Source organism: Mustelus asterias, chromosome 2 (genome assembly GCF_964213995.1).
Source record: "Mustelus asterias chromosome 2, sMusAst1.hap1.1, whole genome shotgun sequence".
NCBI lineage: Eukaryota > Metazoa > Chordata > Chondrichthyes > Carcharhiniformes > Triakidae > Mustelus > Mustelus asterias.
Window position 1 is genome coordinate 61,939,884 of NC_135802.1, and position 22,651 is coordinate 61,962,534.

The following is a 22,651-nucleotide window of genomic DNA, read 5'->3' on the forward strand; positions in this document are numbered from 1 at the left end:
CACACCAGCCTGACTTGGAACTATATTGCCACTCCTTCACTGTGGCTGAAACTCCTTAAATAGTACTATAAGGTGTACCTACATAACATGGACTGCAGCCTTGGCTCACCACCACCGTCTCTAATGGGCAATTAAATGCTGGCTTTGCCAACAACACCTTCACATCGTTTTTTAAAATGTAGTTAGGTATCCATTTGAATGGCCCTACCTTATATTAAGTTGATCTTTCTCTACACCCTAGCTGCGACTGTAGCACCACATTCTGCACCCTCTCCTTCTCCCCATGTACTCTATGAACGGTATGCTTTGTCTGTATAGTGCACAAGAAACAATACTTTTCACTGTATGCTAATACATGTGACAATAATAAATCAAATCAAATTTGCTCCCTCTCTATTCCCCCTCAGAGTAAGATGCTGCCATCTCGGCTGAGACTGGCTGGGATCAGCCTGTGCCCAGCTGGCGCGCGCCAAGTGCGCTCCATTCGGGGCGACCGTTGATCGGGCGCGCGGACACGGGAGGCGCGGCCCCGAGCCCGGCTCTGATTGGACACGAACTGGCAGGCTCGCTGCCGCCGCTCGCTCGCGCAGCGCCACCCCCGTCGGGGTTGAAGTCGCCGGCAATGGGAGGCCAGTGAGCCGCTGTGCTGTGGAAGGAAGCCGCTATGCTCCCGAGCCCCAGGCCCAGCTCGGCGGTCAGCTGTCTGATCCTGCTGCTGTTTGAGGTGAGGTACAGCGCCCAGGCCTGACCGGGGGGAGGCAAAGACAGATGCTGCTTTACATCTGACAGCCCCGAGCATCTGTAACGGGAACCGGAGCGGCCGTTAGTGAGTTCAGGGAAACCGAGCAGGGAGATCGGGCTCGGTTCCCCGGGGGGCAGCGGGAGGTTGGGCTCGGTGGTCGGGGGCAGCGGGAGGTCGGGGGCAGCGGGAGGTCGGGCTCGGTGCCTGGGCGCGCCGGGAGGTCGGGCTCGGTGCCCGGGCGCGCCGGGAGGTCGGGCTCGGTGCCCGGGGGCTCCGGGAGGTTGGGCTCGGTGCCCCCGGGGAGGAGCGGGCTCGGAGCCCGGGGACAGCGGGAGGTCTTGCTCGGTGACCCCCGGGGGGATCGGACACCTTGTAGTGGGAGGTCGGACTCGGTGGCGGGGGCAGCGGGAGGTCGGGCTCGGTACCCGGGGCTCCGGAAGGTTGGACTCGGTGCCCGGGGGCAGCGGGAGGTCGGGCTCGGTACCCCGCCCCGCGAGGTCGGGTGGATTGAGTCGCTTTAAACTCTCTCTGATCAGTGGCGGAACGGACGGAACGTTCCCCCCTTGTATTTGAACCCGGTGCTGTCCAGAACCTCTCCCTTTCTCAGCATCCAGCTCCTTCCTCCACCTTCATCCCCCACTCATCAAAACGTGGTTTGTGTAAGGTCAGAAGGTTTGCAGAGAGGATTATAGGCAATGTGATCATAGCTTTAATAAACCACAGGTTGAGTGTCAAAATTACTCCTTTTTTAAATTGTACAAGTTAGAATACTTTTGCCTGTTGTGATCAATATCTAAATTTAGTTTGTGGTACTTGGTGGTTCCAGAAATGTGATTTCAATGAAACTCACCAGTACCCCAAAGAACCACATAACCCACACCCTTTGGGATCATCATAACAGTTTAACTAAGCAGCTGCTTGGTTACGTAAACTGTAAATTATGTAAATTGATTATGGGGCAAGAAATTACTTTGGGCCTACCCTGGAATTTACTGTCTAAACCCATAACTCTCCCCATCTTTAAAAAATCACAACTTAAAAAAATGTATTAATATACCTAACTGCGTTGGCCTGAGGTTGCAGACTAAGCTTTTGGATTTTATACATGTCTTGTAAGTGCTGTCCTCTTCTCTGTACCTTGGTAGTTGTGTCACTGGGGAGGTCCCTGGTGAATGTATGCTTGGGAATTTTTAAGTTCTTTTGTTTAAAACAAATATTTTAATTAATATGAGGAAGAACTTTTATATGTGAAGGGTGGTGGGTGTCTGAAATTCGCTGTCCAAGTTGGTGGTGGAGACAGAGACCCTAAACTCTTTAGAAAGTACTTGGATCTGTACCTTAAGTGCTGTAAGGTACAGGGCTTTGCGCTAGTTGCAGGAAGCTGGGATTAGAAAGGGTACCTTGGGCTGACTTGGACAAGAGTGACCGAATGGCCTCCTTCTGTGCTGTGACTTTTCTATGGTTCTATTAGCAAGGTAACTATGCGGGGTTACAGAGTACGCTAGGGTAAGAGTTGGTGCAAAACTTGATGGGCCAAATGGCCTCCTGCACTGTAGGGATTTTTTGATTCTGAGGCTGCACACATTGTTTTCTTGACCAGCATTGCTGAAGTAATGCTGGAACACTATCTTGAATTAATATGGTCCTCATAGCAACAGTGTTTTCACAGTGGTATTACCTAAGAAATTCTAGAATATTGATGAAGGAATTATGATTTATGCTTGTAAGGATTGTGCAAGAGTGATGAAGGTTTTACAACATTACTGCTCAACTTCCTGGTGGTAGAGAAAGATACTGTTGAAATAACCTTGATGAGTTTTAGGAGATTGTCCTGTAGATAATATATATCTTGCTGTGCTCCAGTGATTGAGATGGATGGATATTGAGTAGATTGTAAGACATCTGATTTTAATAAACTACTTCGCTCTGAATGGTTTTGAGTTTGTTGCAAGTTCAGCTAACCAAGTATGTGGTAATTTTGACTTTAGCCATGTGGATGGTAGTACGGCTTTAAAAAGGCAAGAATTGAGCCACTTGACACACAGTACTCAGGCTCTGCTTTTTGAGTTGCAGTGCTGCTACAGCTTCTGGTCAAACATTACCTTTGTGAGGAGAGACAGTGGCATTGTTGTAATGTCACTGGAATAGTAATCCAGAGGTCCAGGCTAATGCTTTGGGGAAATGGGTTCAAATCCCACCACAATACCTGCTGGAATCTTTTTAATTTTTGAAAAAAATTGAATTTAACATTCGTCTCAGTAATGGTGACCATGACGCCAATCATTGATTATCGTAAAAATCCATCTGGTTTGCTAATGTCCTTTAGAGAAGGAAACCTGCCATCCTTACCTGGTCTGACTTGTATGTGACTCCAGCCCCACGGTAATGTGGTTGACTCTTAAATGGCCGAGCAAATCACCAGTTCAAAAGCAATTGGGAATGGCAATAAATGCTGGTCTTGCCAGTAATACCCAGATTCCACAAAATAATAAGTGAAAGAATACATTTTAGCAGTGTTGGTGCCATCGAAGGTTGGGAAGTGACTGAGTGTTTTCTTGTTTGGGGTGGTTATTACTTGGCATTTGTTTGGTGTGACTTCCATGATGGAGAGGTTATTATCTTATGAAAATCGTGGAAAATGCTATGTTGGATTTGACACTTTTGGCTGAAGATGCTTGCAAATATTTTTGTCTGTGGTTGTAAAAGCAATAACTTAAGATGACATGGCCTGGTGATCTACCTGCAGTATTAATTTTTCAGTATTAAAGTGAATTGATTCCCCTAATACCTCTGCTGGTTAAGGGAGTATTGATGAGGAAGAGTCCTGATGGGCTGCTCTCAGCCAGAATGACAGTAGAAAAGCTACAATTGGCACTAATAATGGCTTGGGGTGGGGGGAGGAGGGAGAGTGGCAACAATCAGCCAGGTTTCTGGTTCTGACAGTACAGCTATCTAGATGGAAGTGCATACGGTGTCGCCTATAATCCAATCCCCTATCTATGCCCTCACATAGAACTGTATAATTCCCAAACAAGGAATCCATATTCAGTGCATCAGGGGTGGGGGTTACGGAGGGTTGGCGGGGTGGTGGGGGAGGGGGCGGAAGTGGTGGTGGAGGGTGTTGGAATTAGAATACAAAGTTTTTCCACTTCAAGTCTACTTCTATAACCAGTTTTAGACCAAACAATGGAAATGCAACGACCAAATACTCTCTGAAGCAACTTTGCAATCTTGCATTCAGACATTGACGCTTGAAATATGTTGGTAAATGGATTTTTTGAGGGTAAATTGTGTTTGATAAAATTAATGGAGTTACTTGAAGTAATGGGTGGGGAGGGGGAGTCTTGAGGATAAAAGCATCACATAGTGAATTTATGAGCAAAATTACAGCCCTTGGATTAAAGGGACCGACAATATGGATATGAAATTGAGGAGCAGAATGCTAGAGAGTGGTGGTGAAAAGTTGATCTTCAGACTGCAGGGTGGTGTCTCCAAGGGATTGGTGCTGGAACCATTGCTGTGGGTTGATCTTCAGATCACAGGGTGGTATGCAGTGGTGTCGTCCAGGGATTGGTGCTGGAACCACTGCTGTTTGATATACGTTACTGGCCTGGACTTGGATATACAGGTTAAAAGTTTGTAGATGATACGAAACTCAAATGTCAAAAACAGTATGGATGATAGTAACAGACTTCAAGAGGATGGGGACATATTGGCAAAATGGATAGACACATGTCAGATGAAATTCAATGCAGAGAAATGTGATCAGAAATACACTGCCTGAAATGGTGATGGAAGCAGATTCAGTAACTTTCAAAGGGAAATTAGATAAATACTCAAAGGGTAATAGCTTGCAAGACTACAGAGACGAGTAATGGGTGTGGAACTAATTGTATGTATAATGCTTTTATAGAGTTGCTATAGCCATGATGGGCTGAATGGTTTCCTGTGCTTTTTGCTTATCTGCAGTCATAGCCTTATGACTAAGGAAAGCTACATTTTGATCAAGGATAAGGTAAATTTTATTACATTGGTGCTTGATAAAGATGAGTTTTTGGATATCTGCAAGTTTACTGTCACACAACACAAGCTTATATCATTGGAGAGTGCAGAGCATAAAAGCTTCAACTCCCAATGGGCCTCGGAGCTTTTGTTTATGCGCAGACCAGAAGTGGGCTTCACATGCACATACTGATGTTTGGCTGGGTTGTTCCGAAATCCATGGACTCTGCCATTTATTGTGTCAAATGGTCTGTTTGACTACAGTTGGCTTTTGAAAGGATGTTGGTGTATAAGATAGATATTGTAAATTGTTTTATCTTTCTGATCTAGTAAGATTTGTTTTTGTTTGTTTAAAACCCATGGAATCTTGTGACTTTATTCTCAGATGGTGAAATTTCAGTTAAATAGAAACTAGAAACGGGAGTAGGCCATTTGGCCCTTTGCGCCTGCACTGCCATTCATTTTGATGATGGCTGATCATATTCAATAGCCTGACCACCCCCCCCCCCCGCCCCCCCCCCCATATTCCTTGATCCCTTTAGCCCCATGAGCTATATCTAATTTCTTCTTGAAATCAGGCAACGCTTTGGCTTCAACTACTTTCTGTGGTAGTGAATTCCACACATTCACCACCCTCTGGGTGAAGAAATTTCTCCTCACCTCAGTTCTAGAAGGTTTACCCCTTATCCTCAAACTATGACCCCTCGTCTGGACTACCCTACCATTGGGAACATTCTTTCTGAATCTACCCTGTCTAACCCTGTTAGAATTTTAGAAGTTTCTATGAGATCCTCTCTCACTCTTCTAAACTCTAGTGAATATAATCCTAATCGACTTAGTCTCTTTTCATGAGTTCAATAAAAAGTCTGGAATCAAATGTCTAATGATGATTATGAAATCATTGTTGATTGTCTTAAAGATCCATCTGGTTCAGTAATGTCCTTTGGGGAAGGAAATCTGCTGTCCTTAGTCTGGCCTACATGTGACTAGGCAACTCTAGACCCACAGTAAGGTCTTTGACTCTTAAATGGCCTATCAAGCCACTCAGTTCAAGGATAATTGGGGATGGACAAGAAATGCTGGCCCATCCAGTAATGCCACATCCCATGAATGAGTAAAAATAACCTTTTTCCTCACAATTTGCAACTTCTTTGTGCTTCTGGTGGAAGATGCACCTGTTGGAAGTGTGCAGTGAAAAATAATATAGGCTCAGCTTGGATAAAAAGCAAGGTCTGTGCCTACTATTCAATCTAGGTGAGCAAGACTTCACATGCCTACTGGATTGGTGTTTCTGAAGCATTCATTCAGCTATTAGAATTTTGTTAAACTTTTATCTTCATGCGTTTCATATGACTGTTATGTTTCACCTCTTACAGCAGTGCAAAATATTTTTCTGTTGTTGCATTGAATTTGTGCTGTGGGGGAGGTTTCCTCTGTGCATTGATGCAGAATTGTAAGCATGCCTTAAGTCAATATACAATGTTATTACAGGTTGTGCAACAGAGATATATTCTATTCCATATTTTTTTCACGGTTTGACCTCACCAATGCAATGCCAAATTTTGGAATATTTTACAGTCCAGTGAACTTTTTTAATTCTAATGTTTGCGTTTGCAATAAGGTAGTTAACAAAAAAAATCACTGGCAGTTGAAGGCTGCACCACTGTGCTCAGAATGTGTGATAGATAAACAAATCTCAAATGCAGCGTGAGACACTGCAGATATGCAATATATTTATGCTTCAACCTTTTATGCTGTCTAATAGCAAAAGATTTCCACCTCCTGCCATGAATATCTAAATGGCCTTGTCTGTTTCCATCTATGTTGATTTTAGACCCTCTTTTTGACTTAACAAAAGGTTAGTCGGCTTCAGATTTCCCAGTAACCTACAATTTTAATACTGTTTGATCAGCCATCATGAGATTAAAGTGAACACTATTAATTCAGCTATCTCCAACTTTCAACTCCATTTGCAACAGGGTGCTAGGGACCTAATGAAAATTACATGTTGGTGTCAAGTGGATTGTTGTCAGCTTTTGAGTCTGAAACTTGAACTGTGCAGATTTGAAGCCAGTAACTTTACTGTAATACAGCTGAAGTGTTGAGCAAGGTGGGGAATAACTGATATGTGGATTTGAATTGCATAATTGTAATTTGAGGCATTCAGATATTGTCTTTGTGAGATGACAATGTGAGATGAGATTGACCTATTTATCAACTTTGCTCCAGTTTATAATTTAAACTGTAGTATTTCAATTGAACACATTACGTTTTTTGTTATTTTTCATTTTTAGTGGTTGTCATTAAATAGGATCCACTGGACCTTGTTACTTAATGACATTCAGAAAATAAAACTCCCCTAAATATCTCTTGATATGTCTGCTGCAAGTTTATATGGAAATAATCTACAGCTTGGTACCAGAAACTTCTGTTCATAGATGTTATATCCCCTGCCCCATATAACAGCTGTTAACAAACTTAGTTGAAAACGCCATATTAAGTCTTGTCATGTTTGCTACCAATTTCTGTTATGTTATAATGGCTGGCTGTATTCACACAGTAAGAACCTTAGTTTGTAATGTTTGTGATGGCAGTGGGGATTGTTTAAATAATCAATATTTAGTTTATAGTTCTGCCATTTCAAAAGAATGGTAAGAGGCAGCCACTAACCTCTGCTTGCTACTGGAATACAGTAAGAAGTTTAACAACACCAGGTTAAAGTCCAACAGGTTTATAAACCAGGAAATAAACCTGTTGGACTTTAACCTGGTGTTGTTAAACTTCTTACTGTGTTTACCCCAGTCCAACGCCGGCAGCTCCACATCATGCTACTGGAATAACAGTCAAATGCAGCAGTTAGAGGTGGATGATTTGTTGCTGTAGCCAGCCTCTTTGATCATGAATGTATAAATTTGTCATGCATAAACACTTGAATATGATGTGTATAATACCTGGACAATGCAAACACTCATTTGTTTGTGCACTCTACACAAGCAGTACTGCATGGAAAATGAAGATCATAGGCCAATGTAGCAGTATTTTAACTTCTTGTAGCTTTCCCAGTGAGTTAAAAACTTGCTAAAAGTATATGCATAGAGAAAACAAATGGGATGTTGTGTGGAATAAAATGAATATATATGTTCACAGAAAAGCCGTTGGTGACACCCTTGGAGGGCGTGCTGGGTTTGGGGGGAGGGGTGTGTGTGAGGAGTCCAAGGCATTATTAAACAAACAAAATTCAGTGAAGAAAAATATTTATATTAACTTTAGTCTTGAGGGAAGTTAAATGTCATTGAGTCTTTTTAATCTAAATTTAAATTATTCCTTAGGAGGCTAATTTTTTTGAATATATATATTTTTTGAAAACTTGATCAAAATAATTAATTTATTCCCTAATCCAACCAGCCCTGGCAAAATTCGAATGATAAGATATGATAATGAGACTTTTGGGTCTCTTATGGGCAGGAATATGCATTTGTAATATATTCACATGGAAAATGTCCTTGATAGACATCAAGATTAATTCCCTCTTAACTTATTTTGAAAAGTGCATATTTTTTATTGGATGGTGTTAGTATAATGTAATTGCACATGTCAGTGTTTTGTGCTATATACAATCAGAGCAAATGGTTAGAGAGACTTGCAGCCAACTGGTTTAGAAAGGGTGTCCCAATTTGCAGCCTGCACAGATTCTTTCAAAAATAAAAGCATGTTCTTGAAATTTTCAGTGCTGAAAAAGGACAGACATTAATGATTAACAGTGTAAAGATAATACATATAGCTCTTTTTTAAACAGAACTTGTATATTAAAAAATCAGTGTTTGATAAGCACGGAAACCTCCCATCAGAAGCTCTGATCTTGTAAGTCCTGCTTTTATTCAAATCTGCCATTTTGGAATTTTTAAAGCAAACTGCAATAAGAGTAATTACACAATTAAAGTGAGTATTTATGATTAGATGTTAAATAGGACATGTAGGAATAGCAATGATTCTTTGGTACAGATGGCATATTTATATTGTGTTCACACTGGACTTACCACAATTTGCTCTTAATAGCCATTGGATGGTATGCTGGAGGTTTTGTAGCTCGATTCAGTCAGAGATATGCTCGCCAGCTGCCATTTCGGGAAAGGGCGATATTAGTGTATTCACTTTAGAAGTTATTTTGATATTACATGATTTGCAAAATAATATTTGAGGAACCACAAAATGACACATGGGTTTGGCAGACTCCTCGCTGCCACGTCCTATTATTTAAATCTAGCCTGGAGTAGTCGATCTTTAATCAAAATAAGTCCTCTGGTGCTTGCCAATTTGAAATTCGCTATGAATCAGACCTCCTACATTAAATCTGCTGAATTTTTATTTTTGAAGTACTATAACCACTGCATCTTAAATACGTTGAATTGTGAATTCAACATTTTACTTGAGTTTTATAAGATTATGTTTTGATTTGTGTTTCTGAATTTTGAATAAAGGAAGTGGGTTATGTGATCTGTTCTGAAGTCTACCTGACAGTAAGCCTGGGTGATTTGATTGTTAGAGAGTAAAGGAAGGCTTGGCTTGTTTTATTGGGAAGAAGATGCAAGGTAATTACTTTTGAAGACAGTAATAGTCTCGAGTTTACAAGTCTCCCAAAGATCTAGAAAGATGCTGAAGATATTGGGTTGTAAACAATTGTGCTGTAAACTGTCCATTTACTTTTAAGATGAAAGACAGTTGACATCAAGAACAGCTAATTAGCATTTCTACCTAGATGCAAGGCTAATGTGTTTGACATTGCAATGGGGGATAGAACAGCGGATTTTATTTTTGAGATCAAGACTTGAACTTTTAGGATGGTGGGAGCTTGGCCCCCTGCCTTGCGAGAGATGGTGGAGAACACGTCACTGCTGATTCTGACTGCCCCACAGCCAATTTACATTCAAATGAGCATTGATTGGTGATGGGTACGGCTTCCACCCCTCATCTGGGAGGCAGTTGTGCCTTGGGGAGCTACTAGCTGCAATTGAAGCTGGGTGGGAAATGGTCCTTAAGTGGCTAGTAATTTCATGTACCTGCCTAAAAAACAGCTGAGGAGGGGAGTGTAAAATTCTGGCCCAGGTTACAGGTTTCTCAGCAAACCAGTGAATATCACAGACAGCAGAGAAAAGTGTCAGCTTGGCTTCCTAAATTACAATAGCCAGGTGCAGTAGGGAGATGGTCTCTAGTCGAGGAGACGTATCCTGCTGTCATCTGAGGATTCTTGGACATTTGTCCTGATATGGCGGGGGAGAGATGAATCATTGGAACAAGTTTTACTGCTGATGGTGGATTAAAGGAACTCTCCGAAAGCAAAATAATGTGGTTAGAGACAGTTACTTGAAGTTAACACGAGGTGGAACGAGGATATGGTAACCCATTGGATGTTGGCAGCAATAGTGGACTGTTTTATTTAATGATTATGATAATGTGGAGAGTGTACTATATGATAAGTACAAAAGGGGAATGTTTCTTTCTGTAGTTTGAAGTATATATTGCCTACATATGAACTAGGATCAGGAGTAGGCCATTTGGCCCCTCGAGCCTGCTCTGCCATTTAATAAGATCATGGCTGATGTGATATTAGCCTCAATTCTACATCTCTCATCCCAATAACCTATTATTCCTTGTTTACCAAGAATCCATCAACCTCTGCCTTTAAAATATTCAAAGATTTTACTTCCGCCATCTTTTCAGGAAGAGAGTTCCAAAGATTCATGACTCTCTGAAAGCAAAGATTTCATCTCACCTTCGTTTTAACTGGGTGACCTCTTATTTTTAAACAGAGACCCCTAGTTTTGGATTATCCCCTCCACATTATTCTTGATTAATGAGCGGATCAGGGATTAAGGGGAAAAGGCAGGAGAATGGGGATGAGAAAAAAAATCAGCCATGATTGAATGGAGGAGCAGACTCGATGGGCCGAGTGGCCTAATTCTGCTCCTATGTTTAATGGTCTTATCCACCCTGTCAAGACTGCTCAGATAAAACATGTCTTCTCTTATTCTTTTAAACTCCAGCAGATTGCTTAGCCTGGCAACCTTTCCTCATAAGACAACCCGTCTATTCAAGGTAGTCTGCTAAACCTTCTCTGAACAGTTTGCATTCGCATTTATGTCTTTCCTTAAATAAGGTGACCATTACTGTACACACAGTACTCTAGATGTGGTCTCACTTGTGCTTTGTCTAACTGAAGTGTAGCCTCCCTATATTTGTATTTGATTCCCTCGCAATAAATGATGACATTGCATTAGCTTTCCTAATTACTTGCTCTACCTGCATACTAGCCTTTTGTGATTCATGCACTAAGACTCTCTGATCCCTTTGCAGTCTCTCACCATTTAGGTAATATGCTTCTCTTTTCTTCTTCCCTAAATGGACAATTTCACATTTTCCCCCATTGTAGTCTATTTGCCAAATCTTTGTCCACTTACTTGATGTGTCTGTATCTTTTTGTAGCCTCCTTATGTCTTTTTCACAGCTTACTTTACTACCTGTCTTTGTGCCATAAGCAAATTTGACAACCATCCCATCCATCTCTTCATGCAAGTCATTTATATAAATTGTAAATAGTTAAGGTCCCTGTGGCACACCACTCATCACATCTTGCCTTAAAAAGACCTATTTAAGACTACTTTCTGTTTCCTTTCCTCTGTTTCTTCTATCCATGTGCTTTTATTTTCCACAGTTACCTTTGGTGTGGCACTTTTACCAAATGCCTTCTGGAAATCAAAGCATAGGACATTACCGGTTCCTCTTTATACGCAGCACATGTTACTTCTTTAAAAATGATTTCCCTTTCACAAAGCCATGTTGACTTCACCTGATTACCTTGAATTAATTCAATTGCCCTGCTATAACTTCTTTAGTAATATCTTCTAACATTTTCCCTGTAACAAATGTTAAGCTAACTGGCTTTCTTCCTCCCTCCATTTTTGAATAATGGAGTGACGTTTACTATTTTCCAATCTAATGGGACATTTCCTGATTCTGGGGAGCTCGGAAAATTAAAATCAATGCATTGACTATCTCATTAGCTACTTTTTTCATGACCTGGACACTTGTCAGCCTGCAGCTCTAACTATTTACTCAATACCACTTCTCTAGTGATTGTAATTTTCCTAAATTCCTCCCTCTCTTCCTTTTCCTGATTTATAGCTGCTTCTGGAATGTTACTTGTATCCTCTATAGCAAAGACTAATGCAAAATACCTGTTCAATTCATCTACCATCTCCTTGTTTTCTATTATCAACTCTCCAGCCTCATTTTCTATATGACCAACACTCATTTTAACTTGTTTCTTTTTAAAATATTTATAGAAACTCATACTTTCTGTTTTTTTTATATTTCTGGTTAGCTTTCTCTTGTACTCTTAATTTTTTCCTCACTATAGCCACCTATTGCTGTTCCTTATACTCTGTCAAGTTTCTGTCCTGCCACTTGTCTTTGCACAGTTTTATGCTTTTGCTTTAAGTTTGCTTCTATCTTTAAATGTTTAGTTAAGCACAAATGGTGTGTCCATCTTTTGGACATTTTCTGGCATGTTGGAATGTATCTATTTTCTGTATCCTGAAATATCCCCTTAACTGTTTGCAACTGCATCTCTGTTGACCTATCCCTTCACCTAATTTACCAATTCACTTTAGCCAGTTCAACTTTCATGCCCTCATTTAAGTTTAAAAACATATTCATAGACCCACTTCTCTCTCTTTCAAACTGAATTTTAAATGCAATCGTATATTGTGTTCGCTGCTGTCTATGAGATCATTAATTAACCTCACAATGCCAGATCTAGTATAGTCTGCTCTCAGATTGGCTGAAGAACATGCTGTTCTAAGAAATTCTCCCTAAACATTCTATGAACTCAAACAGGCCACCTTTGACCATCTAATTTTTCCAATTTACAAAAAAAGAAAATAGTAGGTAGTCAATAGTGCATTAGTCATTTGTTACAGTAAAAGTTTTAAAACACAAAATCTTATCCTTTTCAGCCAATAACTGAAAGTTCAAATTTCTTTTCAAACCTTATTGATTTCTATGAAGATCGTAACAACAGGCCTACTTAAAATATTTATGATGTCTGTGTAGCAATGAGGGTGTGGAGCTTAAATCATTTTAATTGCAGGCAAAGGCCAAACTTACACCAGTTTTTTCCAAACAGCACACTGTCTATAAATACATCACCAAATAGGAGTTGCTGTCTTTGTTATTAACTGTTCGTTCACCTTTTGAATTCCGGATTATTATATTTAACTGATCTTTAGCAAAAGAAATGCTTTAATAATAGTGGCTGTCATAATGTACCATTGTACTGATGCACAGAACACACATACTATTTATTTTTCTTAAAACATTTCCTAGTGGTAAGCAAGTTTGCTAATCCACTCAATCTGCACATATTTAGACTGAGGGAGAAAACTGGAGCACCCGGAGGAATGCAGACTCCACACACAGTCACCCAGGGTCTCTGTCGCTGTGAAGCAGCAGTATTAACCACTGTGCCAACATGCTACCACTCATTACCGGAACATTGTCTCTGAATGGTTTCCCACAGTCTTGTTGCTTTTCTAGTAACTTCCAGAATCCGTTGTTCGAAGGCATTGTTTTCTTTAAATTGATCACCAGTTCCAGTTTCTTATTAAGATAGAGATTTTAAAAAAGAGTCTGAAGCACAATTAGTTTGAGTATGATGGCTGGTGAAATTTTTCACTTTACCACTGGATGGATCATCTGAAAAATCATGCAACATTTCTCTTTTATCAAATATATCTCCTGCTGGTTGAGGAAGGTGAATATTGAAACTGATCATTAAGATGTTCATGACAGAAATCCTATCACAAGGTGGAGGAAGCTGTCCTGGAACTAATTACTCAAATAAGTGGAAAAATTGGGATAATCATTGAAGCCCTGGGAATTAAGGATAATTTATAAAATTTTGATTTCTCCTGAAGTTTTTAAACTTCAAAGTATTCTCATTCTAAAAGCATCTAAATACCAATGTTTCATTATAGCCCTCTTAACTGCATTTCTGATTATGAACCACTTCACACGGCAAATCACCCTGATAGTCAAGTTGATCTTTATAGTATTTCTATATCTTGTGAGCATGCAGTAGTTTCACCCAGCAGACTGGTTACTGAATATTGAGAGTTGTTAGAGTACTCTATTCATTTTCATACAGCATAGCCACAAGGTGGGATGTGGTAATAACAGTGTTGATGATGCATCAAATTTTATTTTCTTTCCTTTCCTTCCATACAAGCCTGCATAAGTTCACTTTGTGGAATTGTATGTCACCATAATATGACATTAGGGTCAACTACCCAAATTGTTGTCAACCTAATTGACTATAAGTTATACTTGTGATTACAACAGGATTACTGCTGTGGAGATTTTGAGATACTGCATTTGTATAATGGGCTGTGAGGAAAATCCGAGTACAGCCAACTTGTTCTCTGTTACATAAGCCGGTTAAAGCCTTCTTGTTTAAAGAGATAAAGTTTGAAATCCCAGTTGCCCACCAGGAGGATAAAGCCACAAGTTTCCACGATTTTAAACAAAATAAACTTTTATGGTCAGAAAAGTAAAACAATCTACAATATCTACTGTATTCTTTAATATTCAGAATTAATGCGAGTTAAATATGAATTAATGGGCAAATTGTGATTGAACACCACGTTGCACATTAAATGGCAGATATGATGAGGACAGATCCCACAGATTTCTTGGCAGCCCACCCAATATCAGTGACCACTGAGTTGTCATAAAATTTTGTTAAAACTCAGGTAGGAGACAGAGGGATTTCAGTGCTTAACTTTGGAAGATGTAGCCTCTAAATTCTCTCAAAAGATTTGGATTGTCTCAGCAACTGCTCAGATCCTAATGGTTCAATCTCTTCTTCTGAGACTGTGTCCCATGGGATTCACAAAGTTGCACTCCGGCTTGGGTTTCTCCAAATTCGAGCAATAAATGGCTTCGTGAATATGCCATGATGAAATGGCAGAGAGTACAGAAGAGCCAGGATGAGTCGAGTACCTTTTGCTGGCATGTAAACTAGGATCAAGCTGTGTCAAACCATTTAGGCATACTAATGTTGCACAGATTAAAATGCAACAAGCAGCTTTGAATAGTAAATGCCTTTCATTTGGCTGATGATGGCTGTAGATTGAAACGTTCTCAGTTATCTAAATGTTTAAGTTTATCTAGTTTCTTTGATTACCGTAATTATTAAGAAAGTAATGATTAGCTGATGTTTTGCCTCCAAAAGCTTTTACTTCAGTCCTTGCCTATATTTAAAGTACTTTTATTTATAAGACTGATACTATGAGTTCTTGAAGCAATTTACATAATACTAATTTGTGATATTGTAGAATAGTTTGATGCTTGTTACACGAGGAATTTGTTCATATGAATTTTTTGGGAAAAACCCTTCGGGAAACTAGCTGTTTCAGGACATAGATCTATATATGAAACATTTGTAATTCCACTGAATGTTTAGAATCATTCTATTTCATTCACACATGGTTTATGATGTTAGGATTTTTTAATGATATGAGGATCCAATTGCTGAAAGAATCAGTAGAGCATTGTTGGAAATCAAAAAGTTAGAGAAAGTTGCAGTGCAAGAGTGATATGTGGAAGATTTTTAAAATTCATTTATGGGACCTGGGTGTTGCTGGCTGACCGGTATTTATTGCCCATCCCTAGTTGCCCTTGTTCAGAGGACACTTGTGAGTCAACCACATTGCTGTGGCTCTGGAGTTGCATGTGGGCCAGACTGATTAAGGGTGGCAGTTTTCCTTCCCTAAAGGACATTAGTTAACCAGATGGGGTTTCCCAACAATTGACAATGTTTTCATGGTCATCAGTAGATTTTTAATTCAAGATTTTTAAAATTTGAATTCAAATTCCACCATCTGCTGTAGTGGGATTCGAACCCGGATCCCCAGGGGATTAACTGAGTTTCTGGATTAATAGTCTAGCGATAATGCCACTAGTCCATCGCCTCCCCTCTAATGTGAGAAAATCAGATATTTTAAAAATGAAGCCTAAGAATTATATCTTCCTTGTGAATTCAGACTTTCTCATTTGTTCAAATGATCAATGAGAATAAGGTGAAGGGGGCTGCTGTTTCAATTGCTTATTTTCTCTTCTAATTGCGTCTCGTGTTTTCATTTCCCCTTTCCTTTTAATGCTGATAGTTCAGGAGAATGTGGATGCATGACAGTGACAGCCAGTGGCTCTTTGCCCATTGTTAAAATTTCTTCATTCTCAGAACGTGATTCTGTCTTCACCCAAATGTCCATGCAAACACAGCCATTTTGCTCCTCTCTAACTTAGAGATATTTGGGTCAGTCCGTTACAAATACATGGGTCTAAACTTGGGAATTTTCTAGTCTGTATGAATTACATCATTCATTTTGTTTAACCACAAAAAAATGTTTGTTCTCAAGTTGAGGGATGTTGCTTGGAGAATATAGCTTGTCTAATTTCATGCATTCCCCAGGCATTTCCAGGTCAGTTGGAACACAACCCACTGCAGAGTAATGCTTCTTCAGCTTTGCTCCATGAATGCACCTTTTTAAAAAAAAAAATTGGTCATAGGTTGTGGACGAGCCAGATCAGCATTTATTGCCCATCCCTAATTGACTTTGAGAAGATGGTGGTGAGCTGCCTTCTTGAACCATGTGTTGTCGGAACATCCATAGTGCTGTTAGGAAGGGAGTTCCAGGATTTTGACTCAGCAACAGTGAAGGAACAGCGATATAGTTCCAAGTCAGGATGGTGACATGAAGGGGAACTTGTAGGTGGTGATATTTCCATGCATCTGCTGCCCTGAGCCCCCACTTCAGAATAACAACCCCCACTACGTTCGTGACTTTTTCCATATCCCACCCCAGCAAACTTGTGGTCTCTAAGGTTGTTAACTAATACTGATTGATGGATGTATTATGATATATTCCATGCCAGCAAATGACTGGACTGAGACTTTTCAAAGTAATTTCCAATAGCTTGCAGACAGAAAAGACTTTCAATGACCCATTTGTGATTGTTTTAAACCCAGGTGCCAGACAGATGAAAAAAAATAATGCCCGACTGCCCTCAATGTATAATTTTACCAAGTGTTAAGAAATTGGTTTTACAACCTAGCTTGTGATTTTTCTTCTTTGCAAGAGGCAGGGTTATAAAATTGGAATCTGTTCATCCTTGGCATGATACCAGAAGTGCTTTTTGAAAATATTTTTATTTGCCAGATTGTCAGTAGCTGAATTGCAGCATTAGAGATTCTGACACCATGAATGCGAAACGAAGTGTTTGCTTTATGGTTCAGGTCCAGAGAAAAGGAACAAACGATGTAATTAAACATTGTTATAATTCAGATCAGAAACTCCAAAGTGTTTTATGAAGTTCGCCTGGATCATAAGTTTTGCATTTTGAATTTGGCTAGGGTAAGCATGAGATATTTTACCTCCGGTTTGATTCAAATACCCCACTAGGGAGTTTTTATCAAACAAAGTTTATTTAAGTATACAGTTAACATGTATAGAAAGAAAATTAGCAATAATTTTTACCAATTACAAACAAGAAAAAAAAAGTCATGATATTGTATAAACCTTAACAGTTAAACACCGTCCCAACGAAACAAATCCCATGAACAAAACCTTTGCTACAGGTTTAATAAAGCAAAACAAGAATGCTCACGTGATGCTGGAACCCAGTTCAGTGGGTGGAGAATTGAAACTCTGACTTCCCAGTCTTGTAACTTCTAGCATGCCTTTGGATATACATCCAGAACAGTTTGAGGTCAGAACAGCTTCACAGAACACCAGGGAGAGAGAGAGACTCTGGGCAAGCCAACCACCAGCAGCAGATATTCCACTCCAGGAAGGCCAGGAAACCTGCTTCCAGTTAGCCAGCAGACTCTATAATATTGGGGAGAAAGAGAGAAACACTGCTTTCGATCTGATGTCCACCCTCTTCTAAACTGAAAGTAAGTCCTTGAATCCTTCTGGGGAGGAACCACCTGACTTTTACTTGTCAATCAATCTTCCCCCTCATAATGCAAGGTCATAAAAGATCCCAGAATAAAAATGAACAAAACCCCATTTAAGCCATTGAAGTAGCAATAAAAGGACTTCTAGCAGATGGCCTGGCAACAATGAAAAAAAATGAAAAGGTCTGCTTACAACTGCAGAGAACATGATTTTAAAAATTTTAAGTGTTTGTTACAAATAACCTTTGGTACTCAAAATTAATTTCCGGTGCTTTTAGCAGTGAGCTTTTGCTCTGTCTCTCAGACATATTTAGGCCACATTTGAAATATTAGGGTTTTGTGCACTCCATTATGGGAAGGTTATAAAAGCAATGGAAAAAGTTCAGTAAATAGTCTCACAACACCAGTGTATCTTCACTAAGATATTACCAGGAGTGAGTGGGTAGAGTTGGGTTGATAAGGTTGAAGGATGGCATGAGGTATTCAGAATTATGAAGATTTGTGATACATTAAATTTGACATTCAGTGGCATTACCATCGCTGAATTCCCCGCTATCAGCATCCTAGAGGTTATTACTGATCAGATACTGAGCTGGACTAGACATATAAATACTGTGACTACCGGAGCAGTTCAAAGGCTAGGAATCCTGTGACAAATAACTTGCCCCAAAGCTGGTCCACCAACTACGAAGCACAAGTCAAGAGTGTAGTGAAATACTTCCACTTGCCTGGATGAGTGCAGCTCCGACAACACTCAAGAAGCTTAACACAACACCATCCAGGACAAAGCAGCCTGCTTGATTGCTACCCCTTCCATAAACATGCCATCGGCAAACAGTGACAGCTGTGTGTACTATCTCCAAAATGCACTGCAGGAACTCATCAAGGTTCTTTAGGTAGCACCTTCTAAACACATAACCACTACCATGTAGAAGGACAATTTAGTAGAGGTGTAGCATGTAGAAGGAATCTATACGTAGGGCCAAGAGGAAATGGGCGAGGTGTTAAATGAGTACTTGGTGTCAGTATTCACCAAAGAGAAGGACTTGGTGGATGATGAGTCTGGGAAAGGATGTGCAGATAGTTTAAGTCATGTTGAGATCAAAAAGGAGGAGGTATTGGGGTTCTTGAGAAACATTAAAGTAGACAAGTCCCCAGGGCTTGATGGGATATACCCCAGAATACTGAGAGAGGCAAGGGAGGAAATTGCTGCGGCCTTGAGAGAAATCTTTGTATCCTCACTGGCTACAAGGGAGGTCCCAGAGAATTGGAGAATAGCCAATGTTGTTCCTTTGTTTAAGAAGGGTAGCAAGAATAATCCTGGTAATTACAGGCCAGTGAGCCTGACATCAGTGGTAGGGAAATTATTGGAGAGGATTCTTCGAGACAGGATTTATTCCCACTTGGAAATAAGTGGACATATAAGTGAGAGGCAACATGGTTTTGTGAAGGGGAGGTCGTGTCTCACGAACTTGATTGAGTTTTTCGAGGAAGTGACTGATGAGGGTAGGGCAGTGGATGTTGTCTACATGGACTTCAGTAAAGCCTTTGACAAGGTCCCTCATGGCAGACTCGTGCAGAAGGTAAGTCGCATGGGATCAGAGGTGAGCTGGCAAGGTGGATACAAAACTGGCTTTGTCAAAGAAGACAGAGGGTAGCAGTGGAAGGGTGCATTTCTGAATGGAGGGCTGTGACAAATGGGGTTCCTCAGGGATCAGTGCTAGGACCGTTGCTGTTTGTAATATATATAAATGATTTGGAGGAAAATGTAACTGGATTAATTAGTAAGCTTGCGGACGACACAAAGGTTGGTGGATTTGCGGATAGCGATGAGGACCATCAGAGGATACAGCAGGATATCAGTTGGAGACTTGAGCATTGAGATGGCAGATGGAGTTTAATCCGGACAAATGTGAGGTAATGCATTTTGGAAGGTCTAATACAGATAGGAAATATACAGTAAATTGCAGAACCCTTAGGAGTATTGATAGGCAAAGGGATCTGGGTGTACAGGTACACAGGTCACTGAAAGTGACAATGCAGGTGGAGAAGGTAGTCAAGAAGGCATACAGCATGCTTGCCTTCATCGGCCGGGGTATTAAGTTTAAAAATTGGCAAGTTATGTTGCAGCTTTATAGAACCTTAGTTAGGCCGCACTTGGAATATAGTGTTCAATTCTGGTTGTCACACTACCAGAAGGATGTGGAGGTTTTGGAGAGGGTACAGAAAAGATTTACCAGGATGTTGCCTGGTATGGAGGACATTAGCTATGAGGAGAGGTTGGAGAAACTTGGTTTGTTCTCATTGGAGTGACGGAGGTTGAGGGGAGACCTGATAAGTCTACAAAATTATGAGAGGCATGGACAGAGTGGATAGTCAGAAGCTTTTTCCCAGGGTGGAAGAGTCAATTATTAGGGGGCATAAGTTTAAGATGCGAGGGGCAAGGTTTAAAGGATATGCACGAGGCAGATTTTTTACACAGAGAGTAGTGGGTGCCTGGAACTCGTTGCCGGGGGAGGTAGTGGAAGCGGATACGGTAGTGACTTTTAAGGGGTGTCTTGACAAGTACATGAATAGGATGGGAATCGAGGGATATGGTCCCCGGAAGGGTAGGGGATTTTAGTTAAATCGGGCAGCATGGTCGGTGCAGGCTTGGAGGGCTGAAGGGCCTGTTCCTGTGCTGTAATTTTCTTTGTTCTTTGACAAGAGCAGCAAATACCTGGGAACACCACCATCTGAAGGTTGCCCTTCAAGTCATTCACCATCCTGACTTAGAAACATATTGTTGTTCCTACAGTGTCATTGGATCAAAATCCTAGAATTCGCTCCCGAACAGCATTGTGGGTGTACCTACACCTCAGGGGCTGCAGCATTTCAAGAAGGTAGCTCACCACTACCTTCTGAAAGGCAACTAGGGATGGGTAATAAATGCTGACAAAGCCAGCAATGCCCGTGTCCTGTAAGTGAATTTTAAAAATGATTGAATTAGAGGTTAGAAAAGTATCTTTATATAGGGGTGGTGAGGATTTGAAATTTTCTGTCATAAACCATGTTGAAACTTAAGCTTTGTTTTGGAAATTTATATATTTTGTCAAACCAGAGGAAAATGAAAAGATGTAACGGGCAAGCAAACAGAGAGTTGAGCTTGGCTAGAGAAAATTTCAGGTATATATTCAGTTTTGTTTTTATGCTGTACAATTCAGTGATGTCTCTTGGGCAATATAAATACTGGGGATCAGTGACCACTATGAAATTAAATGTCTTTTTAAAACTCCTGTTTGTATTTTTAAGCCCATTGAGATCATAATCTGATCAGGCTGTGATGACCTAACTTAAATAAATCCGTGTGGATCACATACTCTATGCTTGTGCTGAGTGAGTTCATGCATCAGGAGATATAAACAGTAAATTAAATCTGCAGGAGAATTATATCAGTTACCCATTGCAGCCTTCTTATGCCCCCTTTATACTGTTGACTTTCACTGTTAAAAAGATATGGAGTGGAAAGAGGTTGGAATCTTTTTTTCCATATTTCAGGCAAATGTCCTGTCCAGTCAGCTATCTTTCCAATAAAGGATTATCTGGACAGCTGAGGGTCGAGTCTGTCATAGTTAGAAGTGTATGATTTAGCTTTCAATCCTGCTAGGAGCAGTGTGAAGATACTTGGTGTGGGAATTCAGGGGTTGCTAGTACTACTTTCACTTACAGAAACACACACACCCTTTCGTAGGGTAGATTAAATATGTTCAAGGCTGGATATGCAGATTTTTAATCAGTAAGGAAATCAAAGGTTTTGGGGATAAGTAGGAAAGTATAATTGAGGATTATCATTCATGCCCACACATCGCTGGAAGTTAAACAAACTTCATACTGTTTTCAAACAAAAATCTTATGGCCATTATCAAAGTGCTGCTTGGAGAAAAAGTGAACTGAAGCAACTTACTGAAATTGAGCTTTTTTTTAACCTTGTCTGATATAATAGACCGTATCAAAGGATTGTGCGTTAAATTTATATCTTTGTAGAGTTGGTTTCATGCCTTGCAGCTCCTGTCTGTCCTTAACGGTCACATGTTGCAGCACTCTTTTGGAAAGATTTGCAATTTTTACAATTAAACCAATAGATCTGTTTTATCAAATAATCCTTAATGGAACTAACCCATGGAATCAATGTGAAATGCTCCATTTCAATAAAGCTAGGTTTGTTTCTAAATATTTAACCTCAAGAAAGTAAACAATACTCGTTTGTATAAAACAAAGCATCGGAATAAGTGCTTTATAATTCTGAATGATTTTGATATTTTGATATTAGCTTTATGGTAAAATATAAAATGTTTCTGGCAGGCAGCTTTAGAAATAAATTATTTATATGATGGCATGGGAAGGGCAGTATGTCATTTTTTAAAAGACATGTCTATCTTTGTGATGTGCTTTAATATAAGAAACAAAACTGAATTTTTTTTAAAAAAGCTGTTTCTGATTTTACAAATCAGAAGTGTACAAATGCACTGCCTAGTATCAGTGCTGCACTGCTCAGTCTCCCGAACTAGAGAAGTTATTTCTTTCCTGGTCTTTGCCAAATGAGCTTATCCCAGTTTGGAGATAGCTGAGGTATTAGGGTTTGCATTGCACTTGAGGCCCATTAAAGGGAAGAATCAGCTACAATTCCAGCTAGAAATTGTAGGTCTGTTTATTCCCATTGGATAATGCTGATAGGTGCAAGTTTGGAGAGGACAGCTTTTGCCTTGACTGTGATGTCCAATATTGTTGAAATAGCTAATCGTCACTGTCCAAACGCATATGAATATTGGCCAACCAGAGAGCAGGACCTAGTATTGTGAAATGAGATGGGAGTAATGAATGATCTCGTAGTGAAGGCCCCCCTAGATAGCTGT

The 22,651-nt window shown here is 40.2% G+C and overlaps 1 protein-coding gene across 1 annotated transcript in view; it reads left to right on the top strand.

The window, feature by feature from the left end:
• The first annotated feature begins 542 nt into the window (after positions 1-542).
• Positions 543-22,651, top strand: part of vopp1b (VOPP1 WW domain binding protein b) — a 67,948-nt gene continuing 45,839 nt past the window's right edge. The window contains exon 1 of the mRNA XM_078236279.1: positions 543-724. Coding sequence (XP_078092405.1) covers positions 665-724 — 60 coding nt within the window. The 5' untranslated portion in view covers positions 543-664. The remainder of the gene's footprint in view (positions 725-22,651) is intronic.